This window comes from Helicoverpa zea, chromosome 7, assembly GCF_022581195.2.
Source record: "Helicoverpa zea isolate HzStark_Cry1AcR chromosome 7, ilHelZeax1.1, whole genome shotgun sequence".
In the NCBI taxonomy this organism is placed as follows: Eukaryota; Metazoa; Arthropoda; class Insecta; order Lepidoptera; family Noctuidae; genus Helicoverpa; species Helicoverpa zea.
In genome coordinates, this window is record NC_061458.1 from 3,524,373 (window position 1) to 3,548,242 (window position 23,870).

General features: G+C 36.9%; 1 protein-coding gene across 17 annotated transcripts in view; it reads right to left on the reverse strand.

The window, feature by feature from the left end:
* LOC124631675 (vinexin) overlaps positions 1-23,870 on the reverse strand; it is a 184,541-nt gene that overhangs the window by 32,417 nt on the left and 128,254 nt on the right. For all 17 annotated transcript variants that reach the window (XM_047166191.1, XM_047166192.1, XM_047166199.1 and 14 more), the window contains 4 exons: positions 13,283-13,470; positions 6,199-6,364; positions 586-681; positions 26-177 (listed from right to left, as the gene is read on the reverse strand). In XM_047166191.1, coding sequence (XP_047022147.1) covers positions 26-177; positions 586-681; positions 6,199-6,364; positions 13,283-13,470 — 602 coding nt within the window. The remainder of the gene's footprint in view (positions 1-25; positions 178-585; positions 682-6,198; positions 6,365-13,282; positions 13,471-23,870) is intronic.

The following is a 23,870-nucleotide window of genomic DNA, read 5'->3' on the forward strand; positions in this document are numbered from 1 at the left end:
TGATAGTTTCAGTAGTATTACTTACAGATCTAAGTGCGACAGGCATTCCGTCTTTGGTGATGGGTCCTATTCCTTCAACTTTTCTTTGGGCATCCGCCATTTTGCGGACGCCTCCGCGTTCGTGATCACTTCTGTCGGCTTCGCCCTCGCTCGCGTATTCTTTTCGAAGCGCATGAACTGGAATCAAAATGGAGATGGGATTAGTATTAGAAAGAAATAGTTCAGGTTCAATGTGAGGATCAAAAGAAAACTAATTCAACAAATCAAAGAATTCAATTATTTGCGCAAAGGTACTAGTACATACATGGAACCCTGGCATATCCATAAAACTTGAGTAAACTTTAGAGATCAGTAGTTTTACACATGATGCCGATAAAAAAAGAAAAGAATACAACCAAATTAGTATTGTCATCATCATCATCATTCTCCTGCCCTTATACCAAATTTTATTTGGGGTCGGCGCAGCATGTTTTATTCATTATAATCGATTGGTTTTATTAAACTTGGTTCCTATCACTTTTTTTTTACAATAGCATAATGTGATTGGTCATCATGAAACAAAGCTTCATAAGTGAGAATACATACCTGGATCGCCTCTCGGTGGTGAGGGTCGGTCGCGCGGCAGTCGCGCCGAATCTCGCTCCTGTTGGATGTAGCTGGGACCTCGGGAAAGCTGACCTTCTGAAAACCAAAGAGAAACACCCTCTTTAATGTATATTCCAAATATATGAATAGACTATTTAGGGAAACACAATTATGAGGAGCAATCAAAATCAAATTACAACCATTAGGTATTGTTAACACACGTGAATCATAGTTATTTCCAATTATTTTATCGATAGTTATAAGTACAAAATATTAGATTGTCATTAAACCGCAATTAGAAAGACTGTATTTTAAGTCGCGAGAAATGCTGGCAGCTGACAAAAAGTTTGGCACAAGAACTCTTAACGAGGCGACTCGATAAGCATATTTATTATATCTGCATAAATCCGATATTTAATCTACATTTGAAAAGGATACCCAATTAGTAGTACCTATCTAAAATCCACACAGAATCTCCACTGAAAACTATCAATCCACTCGTAAAATTATTCAGACCATATCATTTTCATTTTGTACGTATATCAAGCGTCGTTGTATTTAATAACACACTTCACAGCTAGAATTTGAAGACATTTTTCGCAAAAAGCTAACTGTGAAAATATGGTTGAATTTTGTTCCATTCCCGAGGCTACTGGTCATACTGGTCGACGAATAGATAGACACTAAAAAAATCTTTATTAACCTAGGCACATTATAATCAGCACTATTTCCCTACATTTATAGTAGTAACCCTAAGGTTGTCATTCGCACTTGTATCCAAGTTTACACGAACCCTCGTCAACAGACATTATATGATACATCTTTTTTGAATTCCTACATTGGCTGAGTAAATAAAGATGTGTCAAGATGGCTGAGCCAGGTATCTGATATGACACCGCGGATTTATCTGACTTTTGATTGAAATATTATGTTTATGTTTAGCAAAGTATTCATGAAAGTTTGTCGATCCTCGTCAGAAATAAGCCCGTTATAGGTTATTTCAGCATATAATTTGTTTGTTGCGGTATTTTGTTTGGCTTAGGATTTTGTTGTGGATGTTAAAATCTTAAAATTGTTTCTATGACGTTAGTGCCGATAATCTAAAAATGAAATATAATATAAAAATGAATCGCAAAATGTGTTGGTAAGCGCATAACTCAACAACGCCTGGACCAATTTGGCTAATTCTTTTTTTGTTGTGTTTGTTATTATCAGGAGAAGGTTCTTATGAAAAAAAAAATAGGGTAAAGTAGAGAAGTCAGTTGACGGGAGCGAAGCCGCGGGTAAAAGCTAGTTAATAATATATGTTACGTCGTAGGTATATTACAAGGTGTCTATCAATAAACTAAACTATCATAGTGACTATCACAATTATTAATATAAACTGTAGCGTTAATAATGTTAAGTGCCATTATGCATAAAGCCCTATCAGTTTCCTGATGTATTCTAGTAGATAAATTATGAATGATAAAAATTTGTAAACCGCCTAGTCATCGTAGGTGTTATTATGTTCAGATAACAAATCTCGTAATTAGCGTCCAATTTGAATACCTATGTATGTATATGTTATGGACCAAGTGATAAATTGAGCAGTATACATAATGCCCGGTCATTATGAAAAATGCCCAATATGAGAGTGCAGTTTGATAATAATTATTCAAATAATCAAATTGACCGGGCACTATACATATTGCCCATGACCTTTTGGGCAAAGTAATACAAGCAACGTAATAACATATTTATATTCAATTTTTTATTGTTATTGCCATTTAATTTAAAATTAACTAAATATTAAACCACTTAAATAATCAGCCTCATGATTTGGATTAATTATGAAGGACTTCTGCCTTAAAAATCCACTAGTTTTTGCATTTAAAAGTTAAGGAAAGTCATATTTAAAGGGTGCTTATTAAACAGGCTCCTTTTTAATATAATTATTCGCCCCGAATAATGTATGTTGCCTTCTTAATTACTAAGTCAGCGACAATTAACGAGCATCTAAATAATACTATCTCAGCCACTCGTTATCTTCTAAGTAAACCACTCTAAATACAACTCCGCATGATGGTTATTTTTTAGCATCTAAATTTGTAGCATGCATTCTAACAGTAAACTTCTAAAATACTATTAAATGACATCATAAAATTTATTTATTTAGCTTCTAATTTTTTAACTCAGTACGTTTAAAATGTAAGCAAGCAACATGCAGCAAGCATGGCTTCTGTCACGGCTCCGGTGCTGCGGGGCTCCGGCGGTCCCATGCGAGCTTATCGTCGCAGATGGTTTTCACGCTCACCGCCGCAGCTTCGGCTTGCTGGCCGGCTCAGCCGGCCAGCCTCAGCCGCGTCGGCGAGCGTTAAAACTACCTGCGCCTCAGCTCGCAGGCCGCCTCGCCCCTCCACACTTACGCGGTTTTGAATTGCACTCTAGGGGTAGGACAGACAAGACTACGTGGAGTCGGTTTTGCAGCGATACGTTTTCGTCACATCATCCTCCGAGCCTTTTTCCCAAACTATGTTGGGGTCGGCTTCCAGTCTAACCGGATGTAGCTGAGTACCAGTGCTTTACAAGGAGCGACTGCCCTATCTGACCTCCTCAACCCAGTTACCCGGGCAACCGTTACGTGGGATACGTTTTCGTCACTAACTTCAATTTTTTGCTTTATTATCAAATTGCCCAACTGTCATGTAGCAATATAATAATGCCCGTGCAATGTGATAAATAATGAAGTTAAGATAGTTATTAATCACTTGGCCCGATAAAGCTAGACATTATTCATAATGCTCGGGCATTATTTATAATGCCCGAATTAATCACATGGTCCATAACATATATATTTGAATACATATATATTTTATAATAGTACAATATGGAGTTAATTAGAACCTTTTTGGAATTAAAAATTCTGGGGTGTTGTCTATGCGTAAGCCATTTAATGAAAGTTTGGGGGCAATTAGCCTCCGCTCTCGCCGCCTGTTCTCGGAATAAATTATAAACTCTATGGTACTCGAACCAGCCCCGTTCTATCTCATGAACTATATTGCCACGGAGGGAATGTTATTGCAATTAAAATGTATTTGTGTTCGTCCAAATGTTCAACAAATTATGACGAATTTTAAGTTAAATTAAACGTTTATTTAATGTTGAATTGAATTAGTTAATTAACGACATTTCGCCCGTTTCATTGTGACAAATTAAATTTTGGGAGTCGTGTTGACAATCCGCTAGGTATTATAAGGCGAAAGATGATGAAATATTCGTAATAAATTAAAGCTATTTATTACATTACATGCCATCCCGTATATTGGATCATACGAATCATAACAAATACTTTGGGATTATTAGCTCTAAAAATATCTCATCCCTTGCTAAGAATTCAAATTCTACAAAAATCTAACCCTCGTCCGGCAATATAAAAATTCCTTGTAAAATTGCTCATAATCTACTTAAATACCACATTACTTTAAAAAACCTTCGAAAGTCTACAAATATTTCAGAAATAGGAAATCTAAAGTTTCAGTAAAAGTACTTTGAATTTTCAGATGATCAAAATTCAGCAAGAAAGAGTTCAGTGGGTCAGTGGGTTAAGAAAGCTTCAGTGTTTATAATACGTGCTTCTTCTTTATGAGAACTCTTTGACACATTCTTGGGGTAGTTTTAATTACGATGATAGTCTCTGATCTTGAGTACTTAGAGAAACGAGTACTTGAGTACCAAGCTAGGGTGTATAGATATATGACGTCACTATGACTTACATTAATATCATCTGATGATTTCTTGCCGAGAAAGGTACTTAGAGCATATTCTTATTCAAAATGAATTTGCGTTCTCTTCATAATACAATTTTCAGGTACTAGTGATTTGAAGTGATGAACTAACATCCATTAAATCTATGACAATGGGTGTAAGCCGAGAGCATTTCTATTGTCTTCATTTTTGGTATAAAAATGGAGGTAGCTGAGACTGTGCAAACACTTGAAAACAATTCAACCCTATTAATTAAGGTAGAGATATAAACGAAAAATGTATTAACATTGGGACTACTAAGTTCGTTTTTGATTTGTGGCTTAGAAAATATGAATTTGCATATAAATGCGTTATAAACCTATGGAAAGAATGGATTCAAGTTTTAATAAGATTGTTGGCTTCAAGGATTTGCTCAGCTGATCATGGTAGATCAGTAATTCACAGTTTTATAGATAACAGTTATTTTTTATAAACATTCCCATTAATGCAACTCGCAATATAATTCATGCCTACAAGAGATTAAAGCAAAGACTACAAAATCTATAAGCCGAGCTGCTACCATTAAAACATTAGGCGTTCATTTTACTTGCTCTGTTTCTGAGCTTAAGCTGGATTAATTATAGTCTTAAGATGCTTACATCGGTACCTACGAGTAAGTATTCATCCAACTTTTGGGTATAAAATGGCCGATGTAATTTTGGGCCGGCCGCCATCATGAGGGTACTTGGCCATTCATTTGTGGAGCGGGAAAGGCCGTTGGAAATTCAAATTATGAATAGTTTCGAAAGTATTGCAATGTGATTTTATTTGAAACGAGTTTTATATGAGTCAGTCGCTAGTAAGTTCTGCGTAGTTCTGAGTTGTACTTGGGATTTTCCAAGGGCCTTGGGAAGAAACTTAAGTCGTAATAAGGTACCTAAAGGAATGACACAGAGAATAGGTATTTGTTTGTTCGTCTCCTACAATTATATGATATCGGAAATACGCTTGCATGGGAAGAAAATGTATTCCATACCTACATAAATATAACCTAACGATTAAAATTTTTGCGTGCCCCAGTAATATTTTCATGCTTGTTATTCATAAATCATTAAAACTATTATAAATCTCATGTTTTCCCCTAACTAGTTAAAAGTATTGTTAGAGCACTTTCGTTAAAGGTTTGTTTGGCTAAATAAGCGTTTAAGAACTTCGTCGGGACTTGACGATCATATTAAAAAGATATAATAACGCGGAGTTTCTCAAGAGTTTTCAAGAGGATTTGGGTTTAAGTATAACAATGGATAAGTTCATCTTATTTCTATATTTATGGGGTATTTTTAGAGGAAATAGAGAGACATTTATCAAACGCTTGTCATAATACGCTTATGTTTGTTACCGTGCTGCCTTTTCCTTCGCTACGGCCGCGTCAAAGCGCACGTTCAATATTTATAGAACTGATCATTTTCAACGGGAATTAAGGCTATGCAAACATTTTAAGAAAATATCCTCCTCGCTTTAAGTTTTTTTAAATATTAGGAGTTAACGGTTTTATTATGAAATCATAGCAAACAAACGATGGACGGATGGCGTGAAAGACATTTATGTCGAGATCGAATGACCGGAATTACTTGTGATATGACTTCGGACAGACAAGTACGAGTATGGAAGAAATATAAGACTTAACAAAAACTAAATAGATTGATATCTACTTTATTACGAACACCAATTAAAATTCCAAAAAGCAAACCCAAATATTTAAAAGTTTAGGTGACACAATGGGTGGTCTTATCGCTAAGAGCGAACTGTTACAGACAACCAAGGATAAGGTATAGGCGGATTATACTTAATAAATGACTTTTTTACTAATATTTAGTTCTTTCTTACCTCGTGCCTTCTGCAGCAGAGTAACAGTAGGGTTCTGCGCTTTAGGCAAGCGGCTGTTGGTGTTGGACCCGCCCAGCGTGCTGAGGCCGGTCACGGGCGCGCTGTGAGACGTCCTCAGCCTACCCTCGCTCTCTGAACCACTTGTGCAGCCGTTCTGTTCTGAATTCTGGGGAAGAAAGTTAGCTGATGTTAGACTTATTGAAGGTTTTGAAGTTCATGTCGTAAGAGGATATTTTTTTTAATGATACAAGCCGCTATGAATGCAGTTTCTCCAGAAAAGGTACGCGCTGAATAAGCGAGTCCCTTAACAGGGGTCTAAGGGCAAAGACAGGGTAATATTAGACGGTTGAAGATGCTGATGTAAATAAATGGTAGGTACTGCAATCACCAATCCTGGATTAACTGCGATTAGCGTAACGACTCAAAGAGAAAATTTTACAACAATCACTTCCATTTAACTGGTATAAACCTGCATTTGACAAAAAATATTTAGGTGTGTCGCAAATTTGATCAGGAACTTGATAAAATATTAATAGCATTTCAATGTTTACAATATTCCCTGAAGATTACAGAAACTTTCTAGCTTTGACGTAACTTTCTTTTTGAGATGTGACAAAAAAATAAACTCGTTATATAAGAAAACAAGTTTTAGACCTATTTACTGAAATTGAATTATTTAACTTTTTACTCTGTAGAAAGTGTTTTGACAAACAGGACTATAGGGTAATGAAATAAAATTTTAGAAATTATCAGTCATTTGTGTTAAAAACATAGTAAAAAATAAGCATAAAACTCTTTGATTTTTATGCGCATGACACATGAAAACATGAAAGTTATTCTCATAAAAGAGTTGTTATTAGCTATATAACTTTCACAAGAAATTAATAGGTGTTCCTTTAATTAGAATCGCGCTTAGCACATAGCGCACCCTTAGAATGAAAGTGACCGAATCCAAAAAATTCAATTTGTGGGAAATGAGCAAAATCGTCATCAAAAAATTATATTACTTAATACATCTTAATATATCTCTTCCGTTTTTAATGGCTTACTATTGATTTTTACCAGATTTGTGGATTAGCCTTTTGAGATCACAATGACAATGCAAATTTATGTTTATAGTATTTTTTTATATATATTTTAACATAAAATATAAAGTAGTTTCAAATTAAGTCACTTTATTTCAAAATTATGTTTTCCATTCTACGTTTTTTTAAGAATTAAGTCTGTTTATGACACATATTGGTAATAATTCCGTAGACACAATAAATAATAAGACACTGTCATACTGAAAGTTATTTGGACATAGGGTATTAAATTAAAATGCAATGTTATAAAAATCTGAATGTATTTATTTATTTCAGTCTTAATAACATTTATTCAAGTAACTGATTCGTTATCAGTAATTGAGAAAACAAAATCTACGGGACCTTTGCTTGTGTTTGTGAATAAAATAACAGAATGTATCCAAATGAGCATGCAATGTCTATTAACCTCCTGCTTCTATTGTGGAGCCTTGTGTTGGCTATAAGTAGAACAGAGGATCAAATTCCTACTTAAGTCTGCACAAAATAACAAATCACTTCTGCAATGAAACCTTTAGTGGCAGAAAAGTGATAAATATATCTTTTAAACAGTTCCGTTAAAAAGTCTACAATTAGCGTCTTTATGCAGTTCTAACGCGTACATCAGCGGCAATAGAAACTTTTTAGCAGCTTTAACCTTTAACATAATTGTTTGAACTCTCTTTTAAAGATGTAGGCTGCAAATGGGTTGTAGAATGATCTCTTGTAAAACCCAGAGTGACATTTGGTTCAGTTTCTGCTGCCTTTAGTGATATTTACAGCTATGAGCAGCTATGAGCAGCTACGGAAGCAATAATAGAACTTAAAGATACTTTCGGAACCCCTAAAGCACTACTGTACAGCTAACAGTTGCCAAATAGGCTGCTATTTCCACTAGTGTGCTAGTTGAGATGGTTCTACTAGTTGGTTAGACTTAGACCACTGCGTAGTGACAGACGCGGCGTGGAACACTGTTAGAGACGCTAGTGTGCTATGACGTGTCTTGGTCGGACCATTTACCTCTAATTATAAAGTGTGATCTTAAGTTATTAAGGCCAAAAGTTGCACTTCCTAAATGTAACAAAGTAACATGGGGTGACAGAGCTTTGCAGCAGACTGAGTTATATAGCAATTATTGTAATGATCTCTTGAAAAATGTAGACTTTCCCTTAGAATTTACTGAATGTAGTAAAACTAGATGTAGAATTAAGGAACATTTTCCATAGTTTTGACTGCAGTAATGGTATAAATAAGTATAACTCTGTAACTTATTGTAAATGGTGTGCATACCTGTAAGTGACATATTCACACAGTAAATACTTACGTAAGAAATTTTGTAACTATACTTGTTTTTGTGTATATGTTGTCGGTTTGCCTTAATAAATAAAATAAAATAAAAATAAATAAAACATGAAACTATTTTAGACAATATTTATGCGGAAATTGTGCGTATACTCTATGAAGGTGCAATCGCAAGTAACTGTAAGAACGGATTACAGCGCAAAAAGAGTTACATAACGGGCTGGAATAAGCATGTGAAGGACGCACACAGACAGGCTCGGATTTTCAAACCTGGACGTTGTTTGGTAGACCGAAAAATGGTGATTTATATGAAAAAATGGTGGAAAGTAGAAAGGTTTTTAAAAGTAAATTGAAATGGTGCCAAAATAATAAGGACCAAATAAAAATGGACATCATTGCAAGTCATCATGACGCAAAGAATTTTGGTAGTTTTTGGAAAGCCACGAACAGGTTGAATCAAAGGTCGGGTCTGCCTGTGAGTATTGATGGCCTTAGTGATCCTGGTGATATCGCCAACCTATTTAGTAGAACCTTTAGGGTTGGGTCTCCCCTGGGTACGTCGTCTGGTGGGCTTGAGGTGGTGGGGGGTCTGAAGACATGCCTATTAGGTTTACGGCCAGGGAGGTAGCTACTGTCATACGCAACTTAAAGAGAGGCAAGTCGCTGGGTCATGACAGCCTAAGTATAGAGCATTTGCTGCATGCTGGTAAGCACTTACCGCGAGTGCTAGCAATGTTTTTTAGCTTGTGCCTGAGTCACTCGTATCTTCCAGCGGATTTACTTAAAACTATTGTTGTGCCTATTGTTAAGAATAAAACTGGAGATGCGAGTGAAAAGAGCAACTACAGGCCTATATCCCTGGCTACCATCATTGCAAAGGTGTTGGACAGTCTGATTGACCAGCAGCTGGATAAGTACTTAATACTTAACGATGCCCAGTTTGGTTTTAAGCCAATCTTATCCACGGAAACAGCTATACTATGCCTCAAACAGACTGTTCAATACTATACAAGTAAGAAAACACCTGTATATGCATGTTTTCTGGACCTCTCCAAGGCTTTCGACCTCGTATCTTACGACTGCCTATGGAGAAAATTGTGGTGAAAATGGAGAAAATATCAAGAACTTCCCAAGCGATATCATTAGGATGCTAAAGTATTGGTATAAAAACCAATACAATTATGTTAAGTGGGCGGGTGTCCTGTCGGATGCATACGGGTTGGAGTGCGGTAAAACGGTGTAGGAAAAAAGCCACATCAGGTTAATAAAATCTTATCATAACGTGTTGGAAAAGTTTAAGGTGAGCATCGATCAATAAATTGTAGAAATTCACAGATCTGAATACACTGATGTGTGGCTCTGTGTACCTAAATATCTTAACATACCACACAACTTTAATATTATAGGGGCATATTCCAAAAAAGTTACAACTTAAACTTTTTAATTTTAGTAATAAACAGGTTCAATATTAAGAATAACAAAAATAATGAATATGCCTTTAGTCATAGACAGACCTATTATTATAAGTGTCGTTTGTCTTTTATAATTATTTTTTACTAAATAGACCTAATCCTTAAAAGGTCACTGAATACTACCTACATATTTTGTTTTATAAAGACGTATTAATCAAAATGTCACTTTATGGCAAAAAATATTGTGTAACTTACCGTGGCAGTATTCGCAATAAACGGACACTTTTTGAGATTCGCCGATGTTTTACATGTTCACTCGCAAGCGCATCTGACGTAATACTAGTTCTGGCTCTTTCACACAATATGCGTAAACGAATAGCGGAACGAGTGAAAGAGACCGAAATAAGCGTAGTCTCTGTTATAGTTAGAAATAGGTCTCTTTTTATTTACAGGGTTATAGATTATGCTTTTTAAGGTCAGTTTATTGTAAAAACGAGTATTACAGGAATTTTGAATTAAGTCACTTTCATTCTAAGGGTGCGATAGATAAAACATAATCACCAATTAGTAAACTCGCTTAGCAAATTGCTCAGTGAATGCTTAATCCCCTTTATAGCCAGCTTTTCTATTCTAGACTATGTACCTACAATATAAATGTGAAATAAATATCTAATACCCTTTTGTTAGTTGTGAAAATTTACGGCCTGAGGAATATCGAAAGTACTAAAGTTTCTGAATACATATTTCTCGAAAGAATATTACTATCTTAGTAGGTTCCATAAGAATACATTTACTATAAAAGGGAGCTTATACATACATACTTCAGCTGATTCCTCAGGGTTTTATTCTAAAGATTTCTAGTTGAAGAAAAGCCGAGTAAACATAACGCGATAGAGACAGATATTTACTCTGCGTAAGAATTGTTATAAAAGGGAATATTCAAATAACATCGTCTGCTTCATCAAATATTAGCATTAATAATAAAACATTTTAATTTCTACAATAGAAATTATAAATATCAGAGTATTATTTACGCTTTCTAATATTAATGATACCTACTTGGTAAATTCATTGATTTCCCTAGACAATTTGACATGATGAAATGAAACAAATGGAGTCCTGCCTATGTTGAGGAAAGGCGTTGTAAATGGCCCTAAATATATTTTATGAGTCACAAACACGGCGCCCCAGCGATCCTTGAAGGTTAAGAGATACATATTAATATGTATTTTGTGGCAGCCACATTGTGTCGCTTACAGTAATGAAACCTAAAGTGTAAACATATATTACATTTAAAAAAAAAACCCCGACCCAAAAAAAGTACGCAATTAGTATGACAAAAGGTTAAAAACGCTAAACCCTATGAAAAGCAAAAAATAACTTTTCACCTACGTAAGTACCAACTAAAGCATGTCAGACTAAACTAAATTTTGTCGTGTCGGGGGACCGCTCTAATTGATTAGCCTAACGTTAGAAGTAATTGAGTATATACTACTTATAACTGTGTATATAATTTTGTTTTATACGAATGTTGTAATTAGGTAGGTATCATTTGATTTATGTAAGTGTTTTTGAAGGTAAAAAGCGGTCCCCCGACACGTCAAAATTTAGTTTAGTCTGACATGCTTTAGTTGGTACTTACGTAGTGTTAAAAGTTATTTTTTGCTTTTTATAGGGTTTAGCGTTTTTAACCTTTTGTCATACTAATTGCGTACTTTTTTTGGGTCGGGGGTTTTTTTTAATTTATAATTTAATTTTATTTCATGCTTTTTGAAGGAGCTCCTTATTTTTTTCTTCTTTCAGTTAATTTCTTTAATTTTAAGATGGGGTCGCTCTATGCGATCTCGGACAAAGGATGCTGTTTAACAATCCTCATAACATACTGGCTCTGGGAGAATTGCACAGATTGAGGAAACATAAACCTTTGGTCATTCTAGATTTTCAGCGAAGATATAAATCGGTTTATCCGTTTCATTCCGGCATTCCAGGGTTTCATCCGCCACATCCCATTTCCAGTATCAGGTTCTCGTCAATTGAAGAGAACTAGTCAAGACAAATTCAACGAGCCCAAACTCGATGGGTTTACTAAAAGGAAGTTCAGGGTTACGTCTCCTACCTTCGTGCCCTAACAGCAGACCAGCTCGGTGGTTCCAGAAGACATTAGTGTTTCAAATTTCAGATCCCACACATGCTTGCAAGTAAACTGAGCGTGTAACATTCTTCTCACACCTAACAAACGAGCTGATGACCTTGAAGACCTGAACCGATTTCCACTAAACATAGCTAAGAACACTCCCGAATGACACTCCTTTTAAACAAAAAAAAACCGCATTACAATCGGATCATCCGTTTGGGAGCTACGATGCCACATACACACAAACACACACACACACACACACACAGACACGTCAAACTTATAACACCCCGTCGTTTTTGCGTCGGGGGTTAAAAAGCAAATGGGAGACTTAAATCAAACCAATTTATAAAATAGTTTTTAGTCTACGGCCGTGGAAAACGCTAACCTTTTATGAGAGTAAAATAAAAGAATAATGATGTAACATCGAAAACAAGTACTCGTATAATTCCGTATATAATAAGTTTATGAACTTTACCGCCACTGAACAATTCATTTTTCACGAGCACGAACCATTCGCTGATGGAAAATGGCAAGTGTCAACGACCGAAACGTGGCTTTTGTTTTTCGCCGTTTTTCGAAGCCGCCGTGTAAAAGAATCAAGTGTATCGCAATAATAATGAATTGTGCCACGATTGTGTTCCACGAGGGACAAAATACAGAGAATTATAAAGCTAGCCCAGAAATTGTGGATTTTTCTACCGAAATACCTACGCGGATTCCTTGTGCTTGAAAAACTCTGCAAGGATTTGTAGAAGATAAAATGTTTGTATCGCTGACGGTTGGCATAAAGGTTTTATGTAATCCCTGTAGAATGCCTTGCTCTGTATATTCCGTCTACATAATTCATTATTGTGATAGATTTTTATATTGGGAAGATTCATGATTGTCGGGGATATTTTGTTCTTGGGAAGCCTTCATTTGCTTTGTAAAGAATTTGCTTCAATCATCCTAGTGCTTTCCAGTCTGTGTCTTTTGCTGTATGGTTCTTAGGTTTATAGGTATTGTCATTCGTGGAAGCTATTTTAATGCATTTCAAATGCAGACTTTAAGAAACAGAAGAACAGGATACATCTTGTGTATTCTGCTTACTCCACATTAACATGCTTTATGCCTATATGCAAGTACGTGTAAAAGTCATAACTTTATGTCCACATAAATCATTTACATCATACCGGGAATTTACGGCGGGCGGGCGGCGTCTCTTCGAAGTGCACTGGCCTGAAGGTCTTGCGTGGCGTCTGTGGCGAAGCACCCGCGCTGCCGGGCGTCCACACTGGCGGTGGTGGCGGCGGGGGCGGAGCTCCCGGGCTCCGCGCTGCGTTGCCAGTCACCAGGGGCGGCGCTCCCGGCCTCCAAATAGCTGTAAAATGAAATGAAGTGTTATAGAAGATTCATAGAACAATCAAATTGTTTACTGCATTCATTTTATACGATATAATCTTCTAAATGTAATATGATGCTTTGTGAGGTTCTAGTTTAGATTTTTTTAAAAGGACCTTAGTTTAGATAATTGGAAAATTATGTTCATATTTAAAACTCTAAAAATCCTCCAAGCAAATTCAGCAGTAGGTAAGGCAGAAGTTGTGAACCTAGACCGGACACACTTGAGTTGATAAAGAACTAACGACAGTATAAAACTTTGAGGTGAAGGCTTATCTAGCTTATGCTAAAGAAACTACGCTGGTCTATTTACCTCCTAACTTTTAAACCATGAAAGCTTTTACTTTAGCAAACAATATGTGTCTTGTTTCTGTTCAGTATACATACATTGATTAGTCATAATTAGTTAAACTTCTGTAAACACGGCCGATGCAACCGGACTCAGGTGCAATTGCTCAGTTATTCTTAAATTAGACGTGAGTCAATCCTCACTCGGCACACCAAAGAGTTTTACAGCGATCGTATATCTAGCTCACTTCATGTGCAGTTTGACCTCACATTTTATATGGACGTGGGAAGTGTTGCCAGCCTATTAAGGAAGCTGGAGATATGTTACGACCGAGCAAACGTAAAGGGAATACCAACAACACGCAAATATTCTTGATCTGTCGCAATGAATTCTTAATAATGGCTCTGTGCTTGAGATCTCGTTGGACTTTATTGTTTTGGAATTCTAGAGGGAGTTAACATTACATTTGTTTTGGCAGATAGCTGCTAACACTTGAAATAACCAGTTTCCTACAAAAAAATATTATAGAAAGATCTATAATAAAAATAACTTCTGTTATTTTTTTGTCGCTACTCCATAAAAGCTTAGAAGACTAATGGAAGAATGCCAGTTATATTCATTAAGACCACGGGCAAAGAGCTATTTCGTGGCTACCATAAAATAGGGCTCTTAAAATATTAGAGCTCATTTCGCCTCGCCCAACAGTGCCAAGGTGTGCTGGCAACATGTCAATCTGAACACAATCCGGTTACTATAGGACGAGCAAGCGAAGGTTGAACGATGCACTCAATTCTATTACAGATAAAAGTGCAAGAGTTCATTGGCTGCATGGCAATACAATTAGAAATATACCATCAGTATAAAAGTTTTTCTACATAAAGATTCCAATTTTGTTGTTGTCCCAAGTCTGTCCAAAACAGTGCAGACTCCATAAAATGTTGTCCGAGCACCTCTATTTCAATGTTGAATAATATACCTACTTCATTCAATTTGGACGTTTTTACACAGAGAGCTGCATTTTACGATCTTGCAATAAATCTCGGTGGGGCGTACAATCGACGTGTGTTTACTCGGTCGTTTTCAACAAATTGGGTTAGTGGTACCGCGCCCTGTCGACGTAATCGCTTAGCCTGTTAGGACTGTGATGTGATGTGATCACGCCCCAACTCGAATCTTCACATATTTACCTTCACTTACGCACTGATAGGTTCGCGCACACACGTTTGCTAATCAAAATTGAAATTGTTCCGGACCGAGCGTCAATGTCAATATGCCTTTAATAACGTTGCTTGAAATCATACCCCATTTCATACTAACACTGATTTCAAACGTAGGGGTACGTAAAACGTCTATAATTAAAAGGATTAAAACATCACAATGACATGCGTCGAAATGAAATCACATGCCGCAATCGTCGAGGATTAAATCGTATTCGTTAATTGGTTATTTATCTAAAATCCGTGGCTCGTGCGCCGACATCAAAGTGAGAAAGTGAACGCAAATAAAATTAAAAGTGTACTGAAAACGAATCCAATTATGGCACAACGGAGAAAAATTCACTTTTTGCGCTGGTGTTGGTGTGGCCGGTCTATTGCAGTGTCCAGGTGAAATGTGTGTGTAGGATTTGCGAGCACGTGAGAGACGACCGTTAGTTTTTTTACGGTATACGTTCCAGGATATAGGCTGCACATTTTTATAGTGAACAGTTTTTGTTGATTGGAGCGGTACAAAATTTGTATGCGGGGAATGTGGGATATATTAGTATTTGAATGGTCGCGTCACCGACATGGAAAGCTTAGAACAAACAAGAGCTATCCGCTGCTCAGCTTTGCACTGCTAATCACACGAAACTTAATATAGCAGAGTGGGTCGCATGTTTGCCTTTAGTGATGGTCTCGTGTAAAAGGTATGGTCGTGGTTGTCTCATCCCACCTGAAGCTTTAATTTAAATACCCATGTATTTAGTTATTTGGAAAGAAATAATTGGTTTCTTTTGGTTTGAGTTTTCCAAAAGCTTCATGACGGTTTTTCATCATATACCTACATCGACAGTACTTGTTACAGCGATTATGTGCGAACTGCCAAGCCCGATGATACATTAACTGGGCACATTTCCAACCCGGGATTATAACTGAGAGCCTAACAGTAACAAACCCAATTACTCCACCAGACCAATGATACGTCGCTTTGCGTTCGTGTTTTAAAAAATAATGGCGAAAATCCTCGTACATCACGTTTCCGCAGCTCTCAGAAGAGCTTTATTTTTCCGTTTGACCATTTGGGATTCAAATCACAGCGGGTGGTCGTGCCGGCTAACTTACAGCCTTTACCTCTAATTGCATTATGAACTCCTGGTACTCCGCTCGTATTTTCGACAACAGATTGTTGTTTATATGGGGCATCTTTTTTGTTGTTGGCGTTGTTTATGCTTTGTTTCACTTAGAGGATTTTGTGGTAACTTTATTTTTTTTTTTCAAATAAATAACATTTACATATTTTTCTAAAGAGGTATTACAGAATCTATCTCATCTAACACGATCTCCGAAGTCTGATTACTACAATCTGAAGTCTTTTAAAGAAAAAGTTATATTACTTATAGTTAGGGTATAGCACCACAGCTAAGCACTATACATTTCAAATGTCGTTTCTAGTTGCAGTTCTTGGAACTTTTCTCGTTAAGGGTAGTCTGTTTACCGCACCATTCATAGCTAGGCACTTTCGTATTTACGACGTAAACTTTGCGAATGAATAAATTAATATTTTAATACAGCAGAGCCCGTAATGGTGGCAACATTATTGGGAGCATTTTTTTTAATACTGGCAATATTGGTAGAACGTACAGCTGCGGAAAATATGGTTAAGCTTAACGAAGACCGACTCGTGCAAGGTTCGGTAAAGGATTGGGTCAATTAAATCCATGACGGCATTTCCTTATTCAGGTGTCGTTGGAAGAAGTGATGAAATTTTTCGAAAATAAAACAAAAAATTTGGACGATTTGCCACTGCGTTATTAAAATAAATATACTAGTATATTTTCAGACAGTATAGAATTCTCAATAGAGTCGAATTAAAAATGAGAATGGCATTATGGGGAAATATGGTAAGTTGCTAGCTTATCTTCAGTATATTTCCTAAGCTAGACAAAAGAAATATACCTAGGTCTCATTGTATTTATTAATATTATTTTAGTAAATGTGCGACTTTGTGGTAATTAAATGTCCTTTTTGTCTAAATTAATGCTAAACGCGTTATTGTTTTTTTTTATAAATCATTAATTAATTATTTTTTTTGCTTATCTTGCAACACTACTCAGATCTGAAACTAATAGTTGCCATAACACCATTCCAAGCCTCCAATATTCCCGTTTACCTACACAGTAAAGGGTGTGCAAATAATGATTTTATCGAAAAATAGCGAACAAAGGTCTCTTTAGTGAACACAAAGAAAGTAATTGTGACGCAATTACCAGTCCTTTGTGCGGCTGTTAATATGTGGAGGACTGGTAATATAGTGAGGACTGTAGGTAATATAGTGAGGACTATGGAATGAGGATATTCAGGACTTGATTTAGAAGGGAACACGACTCTGTGGAGAATTGTGCGGATCTCGTGACTTTGTATCGTAGTTGTAATTTGTGTTACATTTGTTTCTCTGGAGATTTTTAGGAAATACGCAAGGGTGTTGTATAAACGAACTGGTGGTAAAAGAAACCTGTGGCAAGAAAATTAAGGTAGCTTCTGAATGAGTTCTATATAAAAAAGCTTGTTTTAGTAAAAATGCTGGGCTCTTAAACCAACTTTTATCAACGATACTTTTCACCATTGTACAAGTAGTTGACTGGCTGACGTTATCATAACCACAAAATTGGTTCAGGTGATATTATGTTCTTTTACTGAAAGCTCTTGATGATATTGCCGAAATGAAACACTACTACAAATACTAAGTTAAAAGAAATATTCCATATTATAATAGCCTCACATAATGATTAATTAGTACGATGTGAACAAAAAAGCCTTTTTCAAAAGCCCCGAGTTATATAATACGGACTAATTTCCCCGTCCATTTTCTTCGTAACATTGAATCTCAACACTTTTCCGACAGGAGGGCGTTTCACTCCGCATTCTTGAACCCACATTATCCACTCAGTGATTTAATTACTCTGAGATAATCAAGGCACAATGGCCAGTTCACCTAGAGATGGGAAAAATACCAAGAACTTCGGGTTCCGTGGAGAATTAGTGAAGTTTTTTAAATCTTCGTAAATTTTTATTAAAGTTGTGTTAGTAGGTCAAGTTATAAATAGATTATCAATGAAGGCCAAAGAAAGAAAACTTAAGTTTATAATGGTGACAAAAATAATGTTTATCAGGAAAGCTTCAAAGAGCTCCAGAATTGACTTGTTCATAATTATGCTTTTAAATTGAAAAATTGTCTGTATTTCTTGATATCCTAATCTAGGCATGTAGGAAGTACACGATACTTTCGTACCTACAATAGGAAACCTAACTTGATTGTAACAGTTTTTTCATGTTAGGCCTTTCAGTCAAGCTTTCAGCTGCATATTCGCTCAAAGGTATCGTAGCTAACGTGAGCGTGCGTCCGATGTTTTGATGCTTTTCAAAACAGTGGCTTTGGACATTGATATTGCAAGCGTCAAGTTTGTGAACGGGTGTTGAATGAGAATCATATTTATATCTTTTAATGTTATTTTGGGGCATAAAAATAAGTTTTTTTAAATTGAGTAATTAAAAATTGAGTATTTTTCCAGTAAATTTCCTTGATTACTAGATTACAATCTATAAAATACAAAGCATATTTTCAAAATACGAAAATAATTAGACATAAAAGCAGTCATTTTTATTATAAGAATTTGAACAAACATAATACCTATGAACATTACCAAATATATTTTCTTTAATACACTTGATTTTTACCCAGTTCATTTGTAAACGAGTATGGGCCTTACTACAAAAACTTTAAACCCTGTTTTACACTTGTCTAATAAAATTTTGGCTGCAAAATGAACCATATGTCAACGTCATAATTTGACATTTTTTTAGACAAGGCATAAACTGACGTTTAAAAGTTTTTGTGGTAAGACGGTAAGTGTTTAAATTGTAGTCTAAGCACACGGAACTCTAAACCGTGTAACAAGATTAAACACTGAGAAGTATCCGACGCTTAACAATGTAATTGGGTTGCAATAATTACATTATTCACTAAAGTACGGCTACGCTTAATTGGCGAAATAGTTTGTAATTGTTCAGCGCAAGATTCGTGCAGATGGTTACTGAAATGCAGTTTTTACTCCTTAATTGCGGGTAAGAATAAATATACTGTTTTGTGGAAACAATTGTTTAAAGAGGTTTATTAGGAGTAATTTCTACTGATTTTAAAATCTCTAAAGAGGTTGAAGTGAGGCTTTGAGGTGGAGGCTAATCTTCAGTTGGTCTGATTTGTATTTGGAACGAGGAGTAAGACCTGGCCGAATATAATATTCAGTTACTTCAAAAAAAGTCTTCCTAGGAAACCGTAAGGAAAATTCATAAAAAGAACCTCTCGTTAAGCAAATTCGATGTCTATTTTTACACGTTCTTTTTATTTAAAAGGTACCTGAAGCCCGAACTGCTAATTGTAGAAGGAAAACTGCGTCTGTGGATGTAAGTGTGGGCGTTTCAACAGGAAAAGTCTCAATGCGTGACGAGAGCTTACGTGAGCTTTGCAAGACGAAGCCACTGGAACGATCATTTGATTCGCTTTAATGATATTTAAACGTAGTTTTAATTTGACAGCGCGATTGACGCAGTGGTTTAGCAGTTGTACGATTACGACATAAGGAAGCTTCAGATCATCATCTCCCGAGCCTTTTCCGAACTATGTTGGGGCCGGCTTCCAGTCAGTAAGGAAGATTCAGATCTTAATGTTAAAGTCATTTATAATTCAATCCTTAATGGAGTAGGACTGAAAAATCTTGAGAATAATCACAACAATGAATGAGGTCCAAAAAATCCATACCTAATTCCGAAATGACGAACTACTCATAACTAGCATTGTCCGTACCCAAATAAGGTACATAACATATCTTACTATTCAACTACGACCCAAAAGTGGGACACAAGTGGAAGGAAAATCAACTCGCGATTCAGGGATCATTACCAGATGTTTGTAGAGCTATCGATATCATTGTAGGAAGTCAGCCGTACGATATTAAATCAGCTGGGTACGGAAGCTGGCATGTTTTTCGCCGCCAAAATTCCAGCCCACCCATTTTCCGGAGCGGGTATTCATACGATAACAATCTAGTTATCGGACAGGCCGGCCGATATTAAAATCCAATGTACCAAAATACCCCACATATACCTACTTTTGTACCTACATATACATTTTTAGGTATTTATGTATGTACCATGGACATCAAAATGACTAGCGGAGGTGCCATAACGAAAAATTTCCTAAGCGCGTCAAAATAAGGGTGTGCGGGTGACGAGGAACGTTACTGTCTTTGCCCTTATATGCCTTCTTTAGACCCCATATTTTTTTGATGTACCAAAAATCTTTGACAGATGTCTCAAAGAAGTCGTTCTTTTACTCGTAACTGATCGTCTAGGTCGTGCCCACCGTACATATTCGACCTAGAAGAAGGACCCTGATCTACCTGCATTATGGTACCTCCGCATCTTTCCTTACTCCGTGGTATTTATGTACTACTCACAAACTTCATTAAAATGAAACTTCAGCGGTGTTTTGTGTACAGAAGGTAATCATGGCATGTACGGCCTATTGTCACCTGCTTGATGAAATTAATTAGTTTGCGCGTTGACCGTGAAAATTAACTTAATGTTATTAGCTTTTACATACTTTGTTACATTAGGTGGGGTGGTGCGTTGCTCAGTATGTGAGGAAATTTAATATTAGAGTGAATATTTTTTTTTCTTAAGTTAAGTTGTTGTTCATTTCCCCATACAATTAGGGTAGTGACTGACATTGAAATAAACCTCATTTACAAAAGCACTTGTAGGTCCTGAAATAGGCCGAGACATTGAATGAAGTACTCAATACAGATGAATACTTGGAACTTCAAAGGCAACAAATCGAATCGACCCGATATTATAAAAGAATATTTTTGAAAAAGGTAACATTTTTTGTCCCATTAATTTTCGCTCTCAAATCAAGGATTTTAATCGCCTTTATAATGGACAAAGGAATCAAAAAATAAGACGGTAAAATAAAAGAGAAACAAATGAGAGTGTCAGGAATAAATCTTAGAAGGAAAAAGATGTCATTGAGCGAATCGCTTTGCCAAAAGACTATGGAGATATTAAATTATTGTCTAAGAAATGCTAATAGGGCCATCACTTTAGGAGGAAAAACTGGAAGCAGACTTAAGCCTTATTATGCGTTGGACAATCTGCGACAGCCCTGCGCGGTGAATTTATTACAAACCCAGTGTTTGAAGCGTTTGAAGATGTGTTTGAAGATTGAACCCAGTGTTTGAAGGTTGCACCCTAATTTGTGTTAGTATAAAGAAAGGTCTTTCGCGTAATGCGGAGCATAAAATGCTCAGATTTTCTCTGTCTAGTTAAGACATGAATGTCCTGGAAAATAGCGAAGTCTAGCAGTTGTAACGTTACCTTACATATTCAGTCTGTAATATGTAGAACTAGCTGTTGCCCGCAACTTCGTCTGCGTGGGCAATATAGAATCGTCAAAATACTACTTATCCCGTAGGTGCATTCTTTCACGTGACAGTATAATTAGGATTAGCACTTAGCAGTCGCATAGATTCATTGATCAAGGTTGTGTTGTGGATGTGACCATTTATTTAAACAAAAGAAGTAAAGTTTGTGACATTGTGAATATCTCTGGATCTAGTCAGCCAATTTGGAAAATTATTATCTACGTATGGTGCGTAAGTAATTTTCAGGAAACAGTTATAATCTATGTCTATATGCTTTGAGTCTGACAAAGCTGTCATTTGTACATTTTCTGCAGCTGCTGCGACTAATCAGAAGCCAGAAAGTCTGTCAGTTTCACCATGGATATCGTCTTGTGTAGTGAGACTGGATTGAAGATAGGTAGATAGGTAGTCGCTCCAAGCAAAATATTGGTACTCAAACAGATTCGGTGACTGGAAGGCAACACCAACATAGTTGGGGAATAGCTGGATGGATGATAAAATGAGTCATCATCATCAGCAGGCGCATAGGGTAGGATAGTTTCACTACTGGGGAGAAACACTTGTATGACGGGGATTTTTTGTGCACTTACTCACTATGGTAAGGCTGACCCCACATTAGGCGTGCGCGATCCTCGGGCGTGTGAGTAGCGCGGGCGTCGCGAGCACGCTGCATGAACGTCGCGTTTTGCTGCCCTGCGGCATGTGTGAAGAGTGCAAGCGACGCGCTCGCAGCGAGCACGCGGCGCTCGAGTGGCGTTCTTACCCCTTCGCCCGCTATCCCCGCCGCCCGCTAAACGCCTTAGCAGTTAAACGTCAAGGAGAGCGGCGCGTGCGCGCCGCGAGCGCGCTGTAGGTAAATGCCGCAGGGCAGCAAAACGCGACGCTCACGCAGCGCGCTCGCGACGTAAGCGCGGCGCCCGCGCTACTCACACGCCCGAGGATCGCGCACGCCTAATGTGGGGGAGGCCTAAGCCGGGACTCCACCGAAATGTTTGCATTAGTTCACGAATAGGCAAAATGTACGTATCTGTGAGAGTCCACTTCATGTGTTCGTACTTGAAACCTGCAGTTTTGCCAAGATTTTCAAAATGTACGCTTGCAATTTGTCATTTCTTGGTGGAGCCAGCAAATCAAAAGAAACATAAGTGTTGTATACTGTGCGTCACTACCGCACACCGGGAAAATTTCGCTCTTGCGGAGGACGTTTATATACCATATTTTGTGTCACACAGGACGACAGTAAGTATCCACCGAAACACTTTCAAAGATCTGATGAACGAACAAATCAGACCTGACTTGGTCACCTGGGGCCAATCAGAGCTCTATGAAGCGATCATATGCTTGGGCTCCTACTGTTATTGTGGTTTCTGAAAATTTATTCACCTCATTCAACGATGAATGTAATTCTGATGGTACTATTAAGAACACTTGCTTAGCGCAGAAGCTGACGTTGGCCGGTTGACTCTTTTGACTTCTCGAATAGGATACCATTGGTTTTTGTGCAATGCACACCTGCAATGCATGCTGGATTAGGATAGGATACAGGTGGATAGGATTTGCAACAGAAAACAATTCTGTCTTTGTGATTGAATGACATCAAACGTAGTTTTTTATAAAAGGTGTTTTTTTAGACTTGGCTCGGGTCTTACTGAGACTGTTTGTAATCGTGACCAGTGTATTTGCGATCAGAAGTTGAAAGTAAGCATGTCTCTGGTATGCGACGCGCAATTTGTACGTTTTCAGACGCATAAAGCATTTTACGTGTGTATGGTATTAAATCGAGAAAGCTCCCATTTCTTATCTGCACTTTGTATCTGGGCTTGTTCTTAAAGCTACAGAATCCTACATTACCTACCTACCTCACGCTTAGCAGCGCTTGCGAGAGACAGATCCTCCTTTCTTCTAGGATTAAGTTTACATATTTTGCATCAGAAAAAATAATTAAGGTCTACTTAATACTACTCACTCAAAGTAATTTGTTTTAAGGCCACCACATTAGTGGAAGATAAGCTAAACTATGTTTATGAAAAAATCCTGATATGAACTCCATCTGTAACTTTAAATGATAATTAATTGTTCCACTAAAGTCATCATTTTTGACATAATGTTCAAAAAATAATTTAGATGGCACCGTTTTAAATTTGGCTGAGAACTATTAATTTTCCTTTCATCAAGGTAATAATTATAATTGGATTTTGATGTGGCACGGCAAACTGACAAACACTATTGAAATGTCTATCGAAAAATTACACTACGTGTTAAAATATGGTGAATTACGGAAAATACACAACTCCATCTGTTGGAATAATAATCCTCTATAAAGAATGTATGGTAATTTATTGTCATTTACCACCTCGCTCCTTTGGCAAATTTTATGTATTTTATTTAACACAGATTACCACAGATGGAGCTA